Source organism: Microcebus murinus, chromosome 6 (assembly GCF_040939455.1).
Source record: "Microcebus murinus isolate Inina chromosome 6, M.murinus_Inina_mat1.0, whole genome shotgun sequence".
NCBI lineage: Eukaryota > Metazoa > Chordata > Mammalia > Primates > Cheirogaleidae > Microcebus > Microcebus murinus.
Genome location: NC_134109.1, coordinates 9,285,639 through 9,305,850, shown reverse-complemented (window position 1 = coordinate 9,305,850; position 20,212 = coordinate 9,285,639). Strand labels below are relative to the sequence as shown.

The following is a 20,212-nucleotide window of genomic DNA, read 5'->3' as shown; positions in this document are numbered from 1 at the left end:
GACGCGAGCAGTTCCGGCTCCGAGGGGCTGGCCCCGGCGGGGAGGGAGGAGGCGGCGCCGCGGATCCGCTTCAGTCGCCTCCGGAGGGAGGAAGAGGAGGACGCCGGGTGCGCAGGTGAGCGGACGGCGGGCCGGCTGCGGCGAGCGGGCGGCAGCCGAGAGGAGCTCGAGGGCGGGCGGGACGTGGGGCGCTCCGGACGGGCACGCGACGCAGCAGGCTGGGTGGGTCGTGAGGGGCGTCGGGTGAAGGCGCCCCGCGCCGCGGCTGAGAGGGGTCTGGGCGCGGGTCCGGTGTGGGCTCTGTCGGACTTCTGCCCCCTGGAAACGGACACTCGAGGCGCCGCCGGCTCCATGGGGAGGACTGGAGCCCCTCTCGGGCATCTCGGCCCGCCCCCCGAATATCGACCTGTGCCATTGTCGGCAAGTTATCCGTCCCCCGCCTCATTCAGGTATTGTTTCCAAAGCTCCCTCTGCGTTTCTGTTGGTCTCGCGGTCTGCAGTTTGCAGAGCGCTACTCGCGTACGCTTCCTTAATCCTGGGTGTGCTACTCCAACGACCAGGAAACTTGGGTTTTCGGGGCATTGGTGGACAAAACTGCTTTCTCTGATAAATGCCGGAGCCTCCTGACCCCGCGGGCACCTCAAAGAAGTACTTGGGCAGTTCTGGCAATCTGCGCAATCGTATTTCTGCCTTTGGGGAGGCAACTCCTGCAGAGGCGGAGCCGGCTCTTAAGTTAGTCCACCTCTGAAGGCCAGAGTGCCGGTGTTCTGTGGCCCCGGAAGCCAGATGTCCTGGGTTAGAATCCTAGCACTGACACTTATTAACCAAGCCACCTTGAACCGGCCGCTGCCCTCTGAGCCCACGTCACCTCCTTTGCCAATCGTGAGCGGATTAATATCTTATGTCCAAGGATTGTTGGGAACATTAAAATGAGTAGGGCATGAACCTAAACAGTCCTGGATAAGAGCCCTGAAATGTACGACTGAGCTGCTTAATTACAGAAAGTGAATTAAGACGACCAGTTTAAAGAGTTAAATATTTATTATCTTGATAACTGTTTCACGAATGCTCTAGAAATGCTAACATAGCCCAAAATGTTGGCAGATGGAGAAAGATCTGGTTCCCCTTTCCACAACCACTTTTTCATTTTAGAACCAGTGTGCTCTCCGTATATATAGTTGCTTGGATTGTTGATGCCCCTCATTCTTTGCAGACTTATCCCAAGTATTCTCAGTAACTTCAATTTCCTTGCACTTCATTCGTTCAAAAATATTTGTTAAGGGTCTGTTAAATGAAAGTAACTACAGTTGGTGGTGTGAAAAGTGTAAAGAAGAATCAGGGAAAACCTTCAAGGCATGTATATTCTAATGTGGGACGTTTGTTCATTTATTCAGTAAATATTTATTGATTGCCTGTTAAGTGCCAGGGACTGTTCTAGGTGCTGGGGATACACAGTGAACACAGAAGTCCCTTCCTTCATGGAGCCTACATTTTATTAAAGGGAGAGGAAACAATAATCAAGTAAATAATATGCTATATAGTGATAAGTGTTGTAGGAGAAAAATAATGCAATGTAAAGAGACTGGAGGCGGGGCTCAGTGGCTCACACCTGTAATTCTGGCACCCTGGGAGGCCGAAGCAGGTGGATTGTTTGAGCTCAGTACTTCGAGACCAGCCTGAGCAAGAGCAAGACCCCATCTCTATTAAAAATAAAAAGAAATTAGCTGGACAACTAAAAATATGTAGAAAAAGTTGCCCGGCATGATGGCATATGCCAGTAGTCCCAGCTACTCGGAAGGCTGAGGCAGAAGGATTGCTTAAGCCCAGGAGTTTGAGGATGCTGTGAGCTAGGCTGATACCACAGGACTCTAGCCCCGGCAGCAGAGTGAGACTGTCTCTCAAAAAAAGAATAAAAAGAGACTGGAGATGGAAGAGAGAGGAGAGATTTGCTATTTTTATATATAGTGGTAAGAAAAGGTCTCTTTTATTTAATAAGATGACATTTTAGTAAAGACTTGGAGAAAGCTGGGAAGCAAGGTACATGTATATATGGAAGAGTTGTTTTCCAGGCATGGGAACAGCAAGTGTAAGGCTCTGACACAGGAGGATGCTTGGTGAGTTCAAGGAACATCAGGAGGGAGTGAAGGAAAGAGAAGAAGCTCAGTGGGGGATTGGAGAGGGAGCAGGTTCTATAGGGCCTTATAGGCTGTTCTAAGGACTTTGGCTTTTACTCTGGATGAGATGGGTTTGAGGAGAAAAGTGACATAATCTGGCCCAAATTTTTATAGGTTTATGCTAACTGCTGTGTTGAGAATAGGCTGGTGTGAGGGTGAAAGGGCCAAAGGTGAAAACAGCAAGAACAGTTAGTTACAAGGATGTTGCAACAATCCAAGCAAAAGACAACAGTGTTTTGGACCAGAGTGGTAGCAGTGTAGATGATTAATAGCAGTTGGAGTCCAGATTTATTTTAAAGATAGTAAGACGTGCTTGCAAATAATAATACCTGCCATAAAAGGAATATAAACAAAGTGGTATGAAAAGTCAAAGGTGAGATCTCAATCTAGCAAGGAATTAGCATAGGCTTTGGGAGGTTTGAACTGGACTTCTGACAAATAGATATGATTTGGACTTCTCTCAGTAACTTAAGTAGTTTCCTTTGCATGTAGAATTACATTAAGGCTGTCCATAGGATGCTTGCAATTTCAAATATCAGAAAAGAAAATAAAAATGGAAGATTTTGTAAAAACAGACGTACTCTAGTCAAAGTCTTAAGTATGTTACCTTGTACATTTTTTGCTTTGTAGGAGAAATTTAGCATAAATGTTAAGGTTTAGGACTTGTCACTATGATACCTTTAGCTCAAATGGGATATATACTCATCCCAAGTCACAGTGCTGTTTTTGTGTTTTATCAGAGATTACTTATCACAAAATGTTGACACTTTTCATTGAAGAACATGAAAAGAATTACCTATCCAAATACCATCAACTCCTTAAGAATTACATGAAGGAGTTTGAAGTGACATGTTAGAAGCTATATACCAGAGGCTAAATGGGTCATGTCAAAATAATTGTACTTTAGAGAAACCCATGTTAACATGTGAAATAAAAGCCAGTGAGATTTTGTTGACCTTTGTTTTAAGACTTACACCTGAGCTGGCAGGAACATGTTGTCAGGGCTCCCATGTCCCACAGCTCCTCCCACATAGCAGCAGCCACCACCCTGTGTACCATAAAAAGCATGGAACTTGTAGTCAAACGCCTTGAGTTTCAGGGTCAGCACTTTCTTCTTAAAGACTCTTCTAAATACTTTACTTTTAATATATAATAATTATCAGTTAATATTTCTTTTTTTTTTTTTTTTAGACAGAGTCTCCCTTTGTTGCCCAGGCTAGAGTGAGTGCCGTGGCGTCAGCCTAGCTCATAGCAACCTTGAACTCCTGGGCTCAGTCGATCCTGCTGCCTCAGCCTCCCGAGTAGCTGGGACTACAGGCATGCACCACCATGCCCGGCTAATTTTTTCTATATATATTAGTTGGCCAATTAATTTCTTTCTATTTATATTAGAGACGGGGTCTCACTCTTGCTCAGGCTGGTTTGGAACTCCTGACCTCGAGCCTGCCTTGGCCTCCCGGAGTGCTAGGATTACAGGCGTGATACACCACGCCCGGCCTAGCAGTTAATATTTGTTGAGCTTACTGTGTGTCCAGTACCATTTTAAGCACTTTCCATATATTTACTCATTTAGTTCTCTCAATGTCACTTTAAGATAGATACCATTGTTAGTCTCACTTTAGTGAGAAGGAGTAACAGAGAGAGATTAAAACATCTTGCCCCAAGTTGCAGAGTTAACTAAGTGACAGAGTGAGGTTTCTAGCCCCAGTCAGTCTGCTTGAAAACCCATTAATCAGCATAGCACACTGGCCATGTCTTGCTCCTATTGAGAGGGCTTTCCAGATTGTGGTGCATGATATAAATAAAAGTAATCATGATTAAGATATTACATTGTAGCCCTCAACTAATTGTTGTTATGTCAACTGAAAAGTCAAACTTTCTTCCAAAGTGAATCTCTTTAATCTCTATACCACTCTTGAAATCTTTCTGGCACTGTTCTTTTGTCAGGCTGTGTATAAGTCTTTCTGTGCCCATTCTTTTGTCATCAAGGATGAAGCTCTTTTACATTGTGATGAATTAAAACATTCTAGTAAATTGAGAAGTAGAGAATAGGACTGGTGCGGATGGAGGGGGGACAAATAACAATAAAAGAACTAGAGAATAAAGGATTTAGTAATCAATATCTTAACCAGGTTCATGAATTCCCCCCCCCAAAACACTAGCATAGTCCAAAAATTATACCAACAGATGGAGAAAGAGCTGGTTCCTAAATAATTTATGTATGCTGTTTTAAGGAATCATTTTTGGAAACTTTATACAAGGTGATGCAATCCACCAGAATAACTAATAGCAATTGTAAGATGTTCCAATTTTTGAAGGTGCTGGCAGCAGCATATTGCTCAGAATCTGGTATAAAAGCAATTTAGAGTTTAAATGGAAAGCGGTGACATTTTATATTATTATGTCTCTTTGGTATTGATTTGTTTTATGTTGGTTAGAATGTACTTTATTTAAATATAATGCCAAATAATCCTTATTAAACATTCAATTTTTGCATCTTTTCTTAGAATTTCATTTACAGTTTCTAGTTTTGAAGGAAAGGTTTACAGAGTTGTAGTGTTGCTACTTATTACAGTTTTAAAAACTCAAAGTAGCACTGTGTATTTCTTTACCCTGAGCTCCCTCCTTAATCAACAAAAGCACAATACAATTCTGTTGGCTTGATTTATCATTACTAGGTTATATGAATTATAAATGGAAAAATAGCCATTTTTACTTTATTTACAAATACTCTATATGTGTAATACTACAAATGAGTCTGATTTAAAACTTTTAATTTCAAAATAAATATGTCTCAGAGCTATCTAAACAGATCCAATGTTATATGTTACAAAAATAAAGATTAAACTAGGTTTTAGCTTTGCCTAAATTCAAATGTTGCTAATTATAATTTTTTTTATTCATCTTTACTTTCAAAACAATTGTTTGAAATACATATAAATTCAGACCTCTTGTTGTGTTTGAAACTGATGCTACCAGTTACTTTACCTGTTTAATGATAGCCTGTCTTCCGAAAGAAAATTTTCTGCTTCCACCCTTCTGTGGTGGCTCAGGCCTATAATCCTAGCACTCTGGGAGGCCAAGGCAGGAGGATTTTTTGAGCTCAGGAGTTCCAGACCAGCCTGAGCAAGAGCGAGACCCCGTCTCTAATACAAATAGAAAGAAATTAATTGACTAACTAATATATGTAGAAAAAATTAGCCGGGCATGATGGTGCATGTCTGTAGTCCCAGCTACTCAAGAGGCTGAGGCAGGAGGATCGCTTGAGCCCAGGAGTTCGAAGTTGCTGTGAGTCAGGCTGACGCCACGGCACTAACTCTAGCCTGGGCAACAAAGCGAGACTCTGTCTCAAAAAAAGAAAAAGAAAAAATTTTCTGCTTCCTATACCCTGTACTTTCCAATATTTCATAATTTTAATTGCTTTTTCTTATTACAAACAATATATTTTCTTTTTAGCATAGAAAATATTAGAATATTAAAAAACTAAAACTATCAATAATTATCTTAACCTTTAACAAGAAACAAAAGCATAACTGAAATGGAAAGAGTTATAAAAACTTAGAACTTAGAGAAATCCTAACTCAATACTCACCTTCCACCAGCCCATCTCTGCCTCTTTTTTTGTTTGTTTTGTTTTGTTTTTTGTTGTTGTTGTTTTTGTTTTTGAGACAGAGTCTCGCTTTGTTGCCCAGGCTAGAGTGAGTGCCATGGCGTCAGCCTAGCTCACAGCAACCTCAAACTCCTGGCTCAAGCAATCTTCCTGCCTCAGCCTCCCAAGTAGCTGGGACTACAGGCATTCACCACCATGCCTGGCTAGTTTTTTCTATTTTTAGTTGTTTGGCTAATTTATTTCTATTTATAGTAGAGATGAGGTCTTGCGCTTGCTCAGGCTGGTCTTGAACTCCTGAGCTCAAGTAATCCTCCTACCTCTTTGGCCTCCCAGAGTGCTAGGATTACAGGCGTGAGCCACCACGCCTGGCCCATTTGTGGTTTTTTTCTTTAAAATTCTAGGCAATTTTGCAATATTTCCTAATATTGATACAGTAATGGTGATGTATATTTTCTAAGCATGTCTACCATGTTTATCATGTGCCTTTGTATACCCTCTGTAACAGAGCTGAGTACCACAGCTTCAGAAGCAGAGAGTAAAAATTTTTTCTGTGGTTTATTCATTTGTAAAGTACTTAATGAAGATGTGCTTTATGCCAGACAGTATGCTGGTTATGTAGACATCACAGGCCTCCATCCTCATGGGCCTGTGGCAGTACAGACACAAAAATTATTTGCAATGAGGTATAAGTACAGTAATAACCAATACAGAGATATTATTAAGGAAGATAGAGTGATTTAACTCTGTCTTAAGATCAGATAATAGAATCCAGAAATAGATGTGTCTGAGCTTAATTTTGAAGGATTAAAAGTCTTCACCATATTGTCAGATTACATTTTTTTAAAGTTAAAAACCTGGGTCTCATATAAACATATGGTAAGCATGTGTCAAAATTTATTTCATTCCTTAATGAAGGAGGCAACAAGATGGTAAACTTGGTTCAGAGTAGCATAGGAGAGACCAAAGTCAATGAAAGAAAAACTAATGAAACAGGCTTGCAAAGTTTGCTCAAAACTGACTAGTGGGATTTCTACTGGCCAAGATCTCATAACAGGGACCCTCCCACCTTTAACAACAAAAAAAGTGGACAAAAATATATGAAACGAGCTGGGCAGCATGGTGGCTCACACCTATAATCCTAGCACTCAGGGAGGCTAAGGCAGGTGGATCGTTTGAGCTCAGGAATTTGAGACCAGCCTGAGCAAGAATGAGACCCCATCTCTACTAAAAATAATAGAAAGAAATTAGCTGGACAACTAAAATATATATGTAAAATTAGCCAGGCATGGTGGCACATGCCTGTAGTCCCAGCTACTCAGGAGCCTGAGGTAGGAGGATCACTTGAGCCCAGTAGTTTGACGTTGCTGTGAGCTAGGCCAATGCCATGGCACTCTAGCCCCAGCAACAGAGTGAGACTCTGTCTCAAAAAAAAAAAAAAAAATTTATACATAAAAAATATATGAAATACAAATGAGGTGAGCCTATTTCCTCATTGTATTAACCAGAGTGGTTCCAGGTATGGCACTGGAAGGAAAAACCCAGGTAAAAAACGTGGTGGTCTTCCTGAATTAAGGATATGAAGATAGAAGTCCAGGAATACCAAGGCAACTAGGACAGAGTGCCAGAAAGTAGAGAGTTTCACAGAAAATGAAGGCTATGGTTTTGCCTTTTTGGTGGGGCAAAATTAACCAGAAATTAAATACAGCTTTGTTACTACCTAAAAAAGTCTGAAAGCAAGACTTAGAAAGACCTAGCTGTTTTCAGATAACCTAACTATATCCCAGGACAATGCCCAGTAATATTTATAGGAATATAAAAATATCCAGCACCAAATAGACAATATCTGACATCTAATCAAAAATTATAAGACATGAAAAGCAGCAGAATATAATAATGAGGAGAAAAATCTATCAATTGAAATTAACCCAGACATAAACAATGAAATTAGTAGGCAAGACATTATAACACTTATTATAACTATTTTATATGCTTAAAAAGCTAGAGTTTAAGCAAGTTGAGCAAAAACATGGAAAATATGTTTAACAAATAAAGACCCAAATAAAATAAATTAAATACAGCAGAAGAAAAGATAGCAAACTTGAAGACATAGCAATAGAAACTATTCAAACACACACACGCAGGAAGAGACTAAAAAAAGGAACAAAGCAAAGAGGAATAGGACACCCTCACTTTGACTAATATATATGAAATTAGAGTCCTCAGATAGGGGAAGGACAGATAAATCTTTGAAGAAATAATGACCAAACATTTTCCAAATTTGTTGAAAACTATAAACCTACAAATGCAAGAATCTCAACAAACCCCAGGCAAAAGAATAATGAAAAAAACTACTCCAAGAGGAACAAAAGTAACAATAACATCAGATTTCTTCTGGGAAACAATGCAAGCAAGATGGTAGTTGAGAAACATCTTTAAAGACTTCAAAGAAAAAAAAAATCTAACAACGTAGGATTCTATACCCAGCAAAAGTATCTTTCAAAAGTGAAGATGTACTAATGTTGAAAGAAGTTCTTCAGGCAGCAGGGAAATGATACAGATCATATGTATAGATACAGATCAACATAAAGGAATAAGGAGCACCATTGAAATGGTAACTATATAAATATTACCTAAATCTCTCTGAAAAATAATCAACTGTTTAAAGCAAAAATAGTAACATGTATTATGAAGTTTCTAACTTTTATAGAAGTAAAATAATATGAGAAAAAATAAAGGCTATATAATACACTCTTGTTAAGTTCTTATACATAAAATGTTATATCAATTGATGGTACATTATGATAAAAATGTATACTATAAACTCTAAAGCAACCACCAAAAACACACAACAAAATAAATATAGTTATTAAGCCACCAAAAGATACAAAGTAGAATCCTAAAAAATGGTCAGTGCAAAAGTAAGCAAAAAAAAAATAAGAAAAGGGAGTACAGATGGGACAGATAGAAAACATATAGCAAGATACTAAATTTAAATTCAACCATATCAATAATTACAGGAATCATATTAAATGTAAATGGTCTAAACACCCTTAGTTCGTTTTCTATTGCTTATAACAGAATACCTGAAACTAGGTAAATTATAGGGAAAGGAATTTATTTCTTACAATTACGGAGACTAAGAAGTCCAAGGTCAAGGGGCTGTGTCTAGCAAGGAACTTCTTGCTGGTGGGGGACTCTGCATAGTCCCAAGGCAGTGACAGGCATCATGACAAGAAGGCTGAGATTGTCAGCTCAGGTTGCTCATTCTCTTCATATAAAGCCACCAGTCCCATTCCCATGATAACCAATTAATGGATTAATCTATTCATAAGGGCAGAGCCCTTATGACCCAAGTCACCTCTTAAAGGCCCCTCCTGTCACTATTGCCACAATGGGCATTAAATTTCAACATGAGGCCTGGCACAGTGGCTCACACCTGTAATCCTAGCACTCTGGGAGGCCGAGGCGGGCGGATTGCTCGAGGTCAGGAGTTCGAAACCAGCCTGAGCGAGACCCCATCTCTACTAAAAGTAGAAAGGAATTAATTGACCAACTAAAAATATATATATAAAAAATTAGCCGGGCATGGTGGCGCTTGCCTGTAGTCCCAGCTACTTGGGAGGCTGAGGCAGAAGGATCGCTTGAGCCCAGGAGTTTGAGGTTGCTGTGAGCTAGGCTGATGCCACGGCACTCACTCTAGCCAGGGCAACAAAAAAAGTGAGACTCTGTCTCAAAAAAAAAAAAAAAAAAAAAAAAAAGAACACAAATTTCAACATGAGTTTTCGAGGGGACATATATTTAAACCATAGCACACCCTAATTAAAAGGTAGCAGTTGCCATATTGGATTAAAAAGCAGGACCAAAGTATATGCTGTCAATAAGAAACTTATTTTAAATATAAAGAGATTGCTATTTTCATTCTCAAGACTTTAAAACATCTTGTTATGCCAAAATTAAGTTCCCCTGTCTAGGTGTCAGCACCCTGTCACATTGGGCCATTCCTACCTATCCTTCTATTTCAGCAAGGCTAGTCTCCTTATAATTCCTGTCACACGTTGTGCAGACCCTAGCCTTTGCTTTGTTCCCAATGTAGATTCCTTCACAACTCTCAAGACCTTCTGCTTATCCAGAACACTTTCACCATGCTCATTCTAGACCAATTTTGACTGACCTGTTCCATGAGTCAAGCCCCATCGCAACTAACAATTATGTCATAGATCATGGAATGTCAGAGCTCTTAAAACAGTAAAGAATTTCCTGACCATTCCCTTATTATATAAATGAGAACACCATGAGTCCAATGAGGTCATATGGTCAATCCAAGTTCATACAAGTTTAGTGATAGAGTTTGTAATAGGACCAAGACTTGTCATTGTTTTCTGTAATTATCTGCAACTCACAATTAAGTACATTTTTTGGTTGTAATTATGGTGTGTGGCACATTAATATTCGTGTAAATATTTCAGGTGCCTGTCTTATTTCCCAAATTAGAGTGTAAGCTACCAGTAGACATCTTTAATTAGTATTCTAGCACTTAGAAAAAATGGTAGATATGTAGGTACATGGTGGATTATATTTGCAGAGTCCAAATAAACAAGATTGTAAAATGTAAGAAGTAGTGTAATTGTTTTTGTTGTTTGAAACAATGATGATTGATTCTCCTCCATAGACTAGTTAGGATTCAATTGTTTCTCAATTTCCAAATTTTGCTACTAATATATAAAGTAAGTTTAATCCATTGCCTTTACATCTACTGAGTTTTTCAACCATAATATTAATATAAACTCAGTTTATTATATCATCTACAAGTGTTCACACAGGTCTAAACCTGTGCTGTCTGATACAGTAGCCACTGGCTATTTACATTTAAATGAATGAAAATTAAATAAAATTTTAAATTCAATCCCTCCATCACGCTAGCCAAACCTTAGGTGGCTAGTAGCTACTATATTGGATGGCACTGATAGAGAACACTTCACCACAGAAAGTTCTGTTCATCTGGAATTTCTTACATGATGATAAATTATTTTGCCTACGGAAAGGGAAACCAATGATGTTTTTCAGGAATCACATTGATGAGTCAACCATTCTGGTAACCTGACAGCAGCTCTAATATATCAATAGTATTAATAATTCTAGCTGTTGTCCCTTTACTAAAGTAGGCATGTATTTCTTTATCCTCAATGGCACAGACTTCCACAGGTACACAGATAATCCATTTAGAAGTAAGAAAATATATATTTTACACTTTCATGTCCTCACTTCCAAGATGACAAAGAAAAAAGGGACAACAGTGGCCGGGCATGGTGGCTCACGCCTGTAATCCTAGCACTCTGGGAGGCCCAGGCAAGAGGATCGTTTGAGCTCAGGAGTTCGAGACCAGCCTGAGCAAAAGTGAGACCCCCATCTCTACTAAAAATAGAAAGAAATTAGCTGGACAACTAAAAACATATACAGAAAAAATTAGCCAGGCATGGTGGTGCATGCCTGTAGTCCCAGCTACTCTGGAGGCTGAGGTTGTAGGATCACTTGAGCCCAGGAGTTTGAGGTTGCTGTGAGCTAGGCTGACGCCATGGCACTCTAACCTGGGCAGCAGAGTGAGACTCTTGTCTCAAACAAACAAAAAAAAAGTGACGTTTATGCCAAAAAGGGCCATGGCCACGTGTAGCATATTTACTTCATGAACTGCGACGGATGCATGCCCAAGGACAAAGCTATGAAGTTTATCATTCAAAACATAGTAGAAGCTGCAGCTCTCAGGGACATTTCTAAAACAAATGTCTTCAACACCTGGGTGCTTCCCAAGCTGTACATGAAGCTATACTGCATGAGTTGTGCCGTTCACAGCAAGGTAGTCAGGAATCATTCTCAGGAAGCCAGCAAGGAACAAACATCTGATTTAGGCCTGCAGGTACTACCATACAATGACCACTAAACCTACTTAAAGATCTAAGTCCTTATGGACTGAAAAAAAAAACTATCCTCTGGGAAACCAGAATGAGCTTTGGCTACATTTCTCTGTAAATCTTTTAACTCTGTTCTTTTCCCACTGAAAGCATTGTCCTTGGACTAGTGTCCAAGCCATCTCGAGATGGCTACCAGGAACAGCTGTGGCTGTGTGCTCTGACTGAACTATTCTGGATTAAAGTGATAGGGAAGAATTTTGTGTATTGATTAGTTTAGAACAATCTGTAACTGGGCATTGGAGCAAATCTCAGCCACATACATTGCTTGTTACTTTACTTAATATGGGAAGGAACATTATGATTGCCCTTGGAATATCTGCATGGTATTAGACAGGAGAAACAATATTAGTAAATAATCAAGAATCTGTTGCAATCTACAAAAAATAAGTTGTAATATCTTAAAATAATAGCTAAAAATGTTAATTTGCATAGTGCTTCAATAATAAAATCTGTCATTTTAATTTATATGTATCTTCAAAAGTTCTGAATTTTATCTGTCATTTAAAAACATTTCCACCAGGCGCGGTGGCTCACACCTATAATCCTTGCACTCTGGGAGAATGAGGCGGGCGGATCGCTTCAGATCAGGAGCTCAAAACCAGCCTGAGCAAGAGCGAGACCCCGTCTCTACTATAAATAGAAAGAAATTAATTGGCCAACTAATATATATAGAAAAAATTAGCCGGGCATGGTGGTGCATGCCTGTAGTCCCAGCTACTCAGGAGGCTGAGGCAGGAGGCTCGCTTGAGCCCAGGAGTTTGAGGTTGCTGTGAGCTAGGCTGACGCCACGGCACTCACTCTAGCCTGGGCAACAAAGCGAGACTCTGTCTTAAAAAAAATAAAAAAACATTTCACACAAAATCATTTAGAAGTTCAATCTTAGGAAAGGTGTCTTTCTCTCTCTCTCTCTTTTTTTTTTTTTTTTTTTTTGGCAGTTTGGTGCTCATTATTACACAGCAGCAGTTGGTGACCTACTTTACCAACCCATGAGGATTTCTTTCATTCTAGTACTAGATTCTTCATCATTAAGGTCCTCACTGCAATGAAGTAGACTCTTGCTTTAGAAAACTTTGTAAGCATCAGACTTTATGTTATGATCATTATTTCTGACATCTATAATTTAAGTACTTGATTACTTAAGCAAAATGAAAATGTTTGGTATTCATGATATCGAGATTCATAGTAGCAGTCACATATCTAAATCTTCAGAACTAACTTTGATTTTTTATTTTTTTTATTTTTTATTTTTTTTAATTTTTTTTTCCTTTTTTGAGACAGAGTCTCACTCTGTTGCCCGGGCTAGAGTGTCATGGCATCAACCAAGCTCACAGCAACCTCAAACTCCTGGGCTCAAGCAATCCTACTGCCTCAGCCTCCCGAGTAGCTGGGACTACAGGCATGTGCCATCATGCCTAGCTAATTTTTTCTATATGTTTTTAGTTGTCCAGCTAATTTCTTTCTATTTTTAGTAGAGATGGGGTCTGGCTCTTGCTCAGGCTGGTCTCAAACTCCTGAGCTCAAACGATCCTCTTGCCTAGGCCTCCCAGAATGCTAGGATTACAGGTGTAAGCCACCGTACCTGGCCTTTCCTAGAGATTTTGATTTCATTGCTCTGCAGTGGGGTCAGTGCATCTGCAATTTTATAAGCTCTCCCAAGTGATTGTAATAAGAGCCAAGGTAGAGAACCACCAACTTAAAGGACTTTGAATATCACACAAATAGGACACAAGGTAATAACTTCAGAAAAAGAAATGAATGTGTAATGTATCATACCAGATAAGTGGTATAAATAAATGTCCATAAAAGTTATCGGCATTGTAATAAAAAAAGTTGTTATGGCTTCTTTTATAAAATGAGTTTAAGGGCCAAGTGTGGATGGCTTCAGTCCTAGAGTTCAAGGCTGTACTGTAGTTGACTGTCATCGCAACTGTGAATAGCCACTGCACTACAGTTTGGGCAGCACGACCTCTTCTCTAACAAAAAGAGAGAGTGAGTTGATTACTAATCTAATCTAACTCCAGTGTGGTGACGAGGAGGGACTATACCTTAATGTGAGACCTTGACCACAGTGCTTGAGTAGATACACAATGAATTTTTATTAAATATGTGAATGAAGAGTCATGCTTCATTCAGGACAGTGGATGCTTAATCCATATTAAAGAAATGAAAATCTTAACTTACTTTTAAAGCCTGCCAAGTAAAAAAAAAAGCACAATATCTTTTCTGTCACGCTCCTTATATTATACATTGCAAAGCAATCTCATATTAACTTATTCATACATTTCCAATTTTAACAATACTTGGTCAGGAAATCCTTTTTAACCCCAGTTACAGAAGAAAAGGTATAACTATATGGGAACCTGACAGTAATATTGGATCAAGTTAGCATGAAAAATAATGTTTTCAAAATACAACATTTGGGCCAGTTCCAATAAGTGGTCAAAAAGATAAGTTATTCAGTAAATAGTGTTAGGACAGTAGGCTATAGATTTGGAAAATAAAGCTACACAAATAAGTTCCAGATGGCTCAAAGGGTTAAATACAGATGGATAAGAATTTAGAGGACAATTTAGGGGAGTTTTTAAAATGTGATCATTGAAGGATGGGGAAGGCCTTAAACCCCTAAATCCAGAAGTCTTAAAAGGGGCTACTGAGAGGTACTGTACATATGGTAGGTAAGGAATCTGATTTCAGACAACTTGGGTTTATTTCCATTTCTACTTTCACATCTGTATGATCTTGCATCTAAATATCCTATAAACATCCAAAAAGATGTCTACATGGAAATGCATATTAAAACAATGCACTATATTATTCTTTGCCTTTCAAATTGGCAAAAATTTAAAAGAATTGGAAGAAATGTGGAGAAAAAGAGTATATCCCTCATATTCTATTGGGAGAGTATAGATCAATGTAGCCCTTTTTTTTGAAGAATGAATTGCAGGGAGGTGGGAGGAGGGGATGGGTATATACAAACACAATGAGTGAGATTTGCAAAGTTTGGGGGATGGTCACTCTTGAGGCTCTGACTCTAGGGGGGAGGGGGAGCATGGGCAATATACCTAACCTTTAACATTTGTACCTCCATAATACATTAAAAAAAAAAAAAGAATGAATTGGCAATATCTATTGAAAGTTAAATGATCATGTCCTTTGACTTAGCAATTCCAGTTCTAAATATCTATCCTAGAGAAGTGATTATAAATTTTAAAATAACTATGTACTAGGATTGTTACTGAGGCATGTTTAAAATAGCTAAAAACTGTAATATTCCAAATGTTTATTAATATGAAAATTAACCTTTTGGGAGTAAGTGGAGAAGAGAGATCCTTTTTTTGGAAATCTGTAGGTATCTGTAATTTTGCTGTGAAAAACTAGTGGAAATGGTTTTAGACAATATTTTTCCTAAAAATTGTTAGCTAATGTTTTGCAATTGTAAGATATAGCTAATTTTAATCACATCATATTTTAAATGTCTTTCTATAAACAAATTTTTTATCTACTTTTTTTGCAGAATGGAAACAGACTGTAATCCCATGGAGTTAAGCAGTATGTCAGGATTTGAAGAAGGTTCAGACCTTAATGGTTTTGAAGGAACTGATGTGAAAGACATGAGGCTGGAAGCAGAAGCAGTTGTAAATGATGTTCTCTTTGCTGTTAACAACATGTTTGTCTCAAAAAGCCTGCGCTGTGCAGATGATGTGGCCTATATCAATGTGGAAACAAAGGAAAGGAACAGATATTGCCTGGAGCTCACTGAAGCAGGACTTAAGGTAACTCAGTTTTCTTTTTAGAAAAAAAAAGTGTATCTTTACCACTTTATCAAAAAGTTGAGGGGAGTAAGGAGGTAGGGAGGTGGAGGGTGTTAAATGAGAACACTCAATAGCTTTCAAATTTTTTTTTAAAGAAAACTTTTCCTAGGAATTTTTATTAATTTTAGAGTCTTTGATCAATGTGGGAAAATTAAATTTTTTAAAAAAGAAGAAACATTTGATTTGCAGAGTAATACTTTGTTTTAATCATCACCCCCAAAACTAATTTATTTTTCACCTATAGCTAAATGTGTCCACCAAAATTATTATGCATTCTCTGCATTGAATGAGTTTTGCAATCATTGTGTTGAAAGGGTCTTTGTCCATCTTTTATAAATGTCTCTTCTATTAAGACAGCATACTTGACTTCACTATTTTCCAGCTCTTAGATCACAATTAAATCAGCATAGAACATTCCACCCCCAAATTTCCAAGAGTGTCCTATTGGCCGTTTATTACGAGTATCTCTTTATTACAAGTGAACTCTTCTAGGCAGATTGACCTTTCCATGTTCTTTAAACAAGAATCATGAGTTTAGAATAGTAGAAAGCGTGACCTGAGAGCAACTTTTCATTAAAAAATATGTGTATATCATGATAATCTTTGACCTATTGAACAAAGGGATAGACATTAGAAAATCTAAAATTTAGTTTTAACTCTACTAATCAGTGAATCTTCATGCTTGGTCAAAGGTTGCTAACTTTTCTGCTTCTCTGTATCTGTTAAGAGTAGTTGCACATTATCATAAGGTAGAGGGCAAGGCCTAAGCAAGTAAAAATGTCACATAATATTGTGTTAAACAAGTACATGAAAATCTCTTTATTTCACTAGATTCAGTTTGCTGAAGATGAATCATGTGTACTCTATATTCTTGATAGAGTAAATTGCAAGACTAGCATCTTTACTACTCTCAGTTCCCTCACAACTGTCGTATAGATAGCTGCTTAGCTTTAGGAGTAGTACCTGAGTTGACTAATTTTTGTGCACTCCTTTTCAAATCCTTAAATTTGTACGAAAAGCTTGTAATGTTTAGAAGTGGATCTTGCTGGGCGTGATAGTGCATGCCTGTAATCCCACTTACTTGGGAAGCTGAGGCAGGAAGATTGCTCAAGCCCAAGAGTTTAAGACCAGCCTGACAACATAGCAAGGTATGTATGTTAGCTGTGATGAGGTAGAAGTTCTGATCAGAGAGTCAGAAGTCTTAAATGTGAATTTGAGTGATCATGGCTGAGTTAGTCTACCCTTTAGAGTCTGTGCTACTTTATCTATAACCCAGAGATTTAAAAACTAAAAAGGATTTTGGGGATGATTATATGATAAGTGATATGGAAAGATATGGATCAGTCGTGAAACCTGTCATGTACTAGGTATATTTTGCTCAGATATTTGTTTTTCAGTCTGATTGAGCTAACATTTATTGAGCAACTATCCTGTGTCAGCAGTTGAAAATCAGACCATGAATAAGACATGATCTCTATCCTCCAGGAAGATCACAGTCTAGCAGGTATAAGAGGAAGGCAAACAGAACTGTACTCTCCTACACCTATACAGAGTGCAGTAATCGAGCATGGCTTTGAAGAGGTGGGATTCGTTTTCCTTAGGTGTCTGCGTGTGCTTTTCATTTTAAAAAAATGCTAAGCTTCCTTTTCTAACATAAACTTTCATCTTCTATGGCTTAAATGTCATAAAAATTAAGAATTTATATGAGGAGTTTACAAGCTTTAGTTGAGTTAGCAAAAACTAAATTAATTTTACCCTATACTGTGCTAGGGAACCATGATATATCTTATTAATATAATTTTTGTCAAAGAGAAGAATTTTAGCTATGTTTATAGGGGGGAAAGCCCACAGAATAACATTCTCTTTTATCTCATAGTTGACCATTCATTTCCTGTCAGATAAACAATATATTAGGTGAGCCGGGCACGGTGGCTCACGCCTATCATCCTAGCACTCTGGGAGGCCAAGGTGGGTGGATCATTTGAGCTCAGGAATTTGAGACCAGCCTGAGCAAGAGTGAGACCCTGTCTCTACTAAAAATAGAAAGAAAATTACTTTGACAGCTAAAACTATATGGAAAAAACTAGCTGGGCATGGTGGCACATGCCTGTAGTCCCAGCTACTCAGGAGGCTGAGGCAGGAGGATCGCTTGAGCCCAGAAGTCTGAGGTTGCCGTGAGCTAGGCTGATGTCACCGCACTCTAGCCCAGGCAACAGAGTGAGACTCTGTCTAAAAAATATATATATATATATATATTAGGTGAACATCATGGCCTTTCAGATTACTAATTAGAACGTTAAAGAGGTATTAAAACTAATAATTAAAATAATTATTAATAAACTGAATTTCTAGGAATAAAGGATTACAAGCTAAATATTATAAATAATGATTAAAATACAAAACTAATAACATATATTATAATACTTTAACATAGTGGACCCTCAATATATGTGGAATTAAATAGGGTGAATAATGGAAACATGTTTTGAAATACAAAAATGAAATACTGTTTTTGTGTAGCTTTTTAAGTTCTTTCTCTACATTTTTTTTTTGGATCAAGAGTAGGTAAATCAAACCTTTTAAATTTTGAAAAAAGAAGTCTACAAGGAGCATTTTACTGGTGGTATTTCTATGTTATATGTTATACATTATAAGTTGCTTAAATATTAAAGGTTGTAATAAAAATGTGCATATTCTGACTTACATTGAAAAATAGTGTCATTAGATAATTACCCATGTAAACACTTGGTTTTCATTCTCTACCAAGATGAACTAATTTACTGTTTCATTTCTCTTGTAGGTGGTAGGTTATGCTTTTGACCAGGTGGATGATCACTTACAGACTCCCTACCATGAAACAGTCTACTCCTTGTTGGATACGCTCAGCCCTGCCTACCGGGAAGCTTTTGGAAACGCACTCCTTCAAAGACTGGAAGCTTTGAAAAGGGATGGACAGTCATGACTAAGCTTTTTTCTTTTAGGGGGGACTGGTGCTGGTACAGAATGTTAACATAGAGCTTGAAATTCTTGCATATGGTCATAGAAAGTGCATCTTTGGTTTTGTGTCTTTATCACTTGCTTCAAATTTAGGCTTTTGACTCAGATGATTATTGAATAATGAATTGGCTTAGTTTTGGATTCACTAAAGGAATTCTGAGGCCATTGCTGTGATACCATCATTAAGACATTCACATTTCTTCATATACTATCTCTGCATTTCGAACCCTAATCAGTATTTCATTTTTTTATTACAGGGCTTTGATGCTGCCGGCACTCTCTTTTACATAAGAAATTCTAGATTTGCACAGTAATATAGGAATTAGAATTACCTAACTATAAACTCTGATTCAGCCTGTTAAATCAGGGGTTCACTACTAGCTTGGACTAACTTTGTAGTAATTATTTTGCTACTAGCCTTATTGGAAACAAATTATCAACTAGTTTCCCCTGCACAAATTTTGAAATTCACTGCTTCACTTTATATTACTATTAGGGATTGATAAAGATGAATTAATTATTAATATATATTACTAAACTAGTATTAAATGAAAAACAGGGACTGAAATAGTTCTGTATTCCGTGTTTGCAACAGCCAGCCAGCTGAGCAGAGGTCGAACCATTAGCAAATGAATGTAATAATCACTCGTTTCCAAGATATCTAAGCACATAAACAAATACAGGAACAGTCTCCATTTCTTAACAAAAAACATCGTGTGTGTGATTTAAAAGAAGATTCTGGTTTCCTAGAAGACAATATTTTGGCCTGTGTTGATTCTTATTCTGAATGTTTGTTTACATAATGTACAGTATATATTCAGAAAGTATTTTTGCTTCAGCGTTTACCGTAGTGCTTTGGTATTCCCACAGCACCCCACCTTCCCCAGTAGATGTACAGTGTTCTGTCTCAATGCTAAATCTACAATGTAATATGAGTGCATTGTATGGGTTTGAAACCAAAGGATGAATGAAGCATTCAGAGACTTAATAATTGAAAAAGGGATACTCTGTATTTTATATTTTATTATAAGTACTGATATTTGTAAACTTAATCAACTGTACCATGCTGCTGCATGTTTTCAAGTACATGTTGAAAAATAAGGATTGGGGAGTTTTTTTAATGGTCACCTAAAGCAGCTGCTGTAACAATGTTGAACCAAGCTTCTGCATCTGGACACACCTTCATAAATTTGTCATCTGCAGATTTTTTTAATCATTAAAAAATAGGTACTTTTAGGCTCTGAAGATCATGTGGACCAGAATAAGTTAAATTTCAGTTTGCATCACAATTCATTGTTAAACTTCATTGGAATGCTTTAATTATGTTTAATAACGTATATTCATGCTCAGCTTTATTTTCAGATGCTTAACTGGGCAATGAAGTCTAACTTCAGGTTGAACTTTCTCATGCTTAATCTCAGGCTAAATGTAAATGATATTTGTAAAGTTTGAATAAAATTCTGTTTACTCATTTTGAGTTAAGTATGGAGAAAAGTGATTGTATGTTTAAAAGTTGAAATTGTTCATTTTGTGATAAATGATTGATTCCAAGAGCTTCTGTTTCCATTTTTTAATCCTGCATTGTTACACTTTTATTTGAAGTGAGTTACTTTTCTTATTACTATGAAAGAGGAACAGGAAGAGAGGACATTA

General features: G+C 37.8%; 1 protein-coding gene across 1 annotated transcript; it reads left to right on the top strand.

Moving 5' to 3' along the window:
- Positions 1–3: 3 nt before the first annotated feature.
- Positions 4–20,112, top strand: GSKIP (GSK3B interacting protein). Its single transcript, XM_012791052.2, has 3 exons — positions 4–115; positions 15,265–15,523; positions 18,363–20,112. Exons 2-3 carry the CDS (start codon positions 15,266–15,268, stop codon positions 18,522–18,524), a joined length of 420 nt encoding a protein of 139 aa, XP_012646506.1. The 5' UTR covers positions 4–115; position 15,265; the 3' UTR covers positions 18,525–20,112.
- The last annotated feature ends 100 nt before the right edge of the window (positions 20,113–20,212 follow it).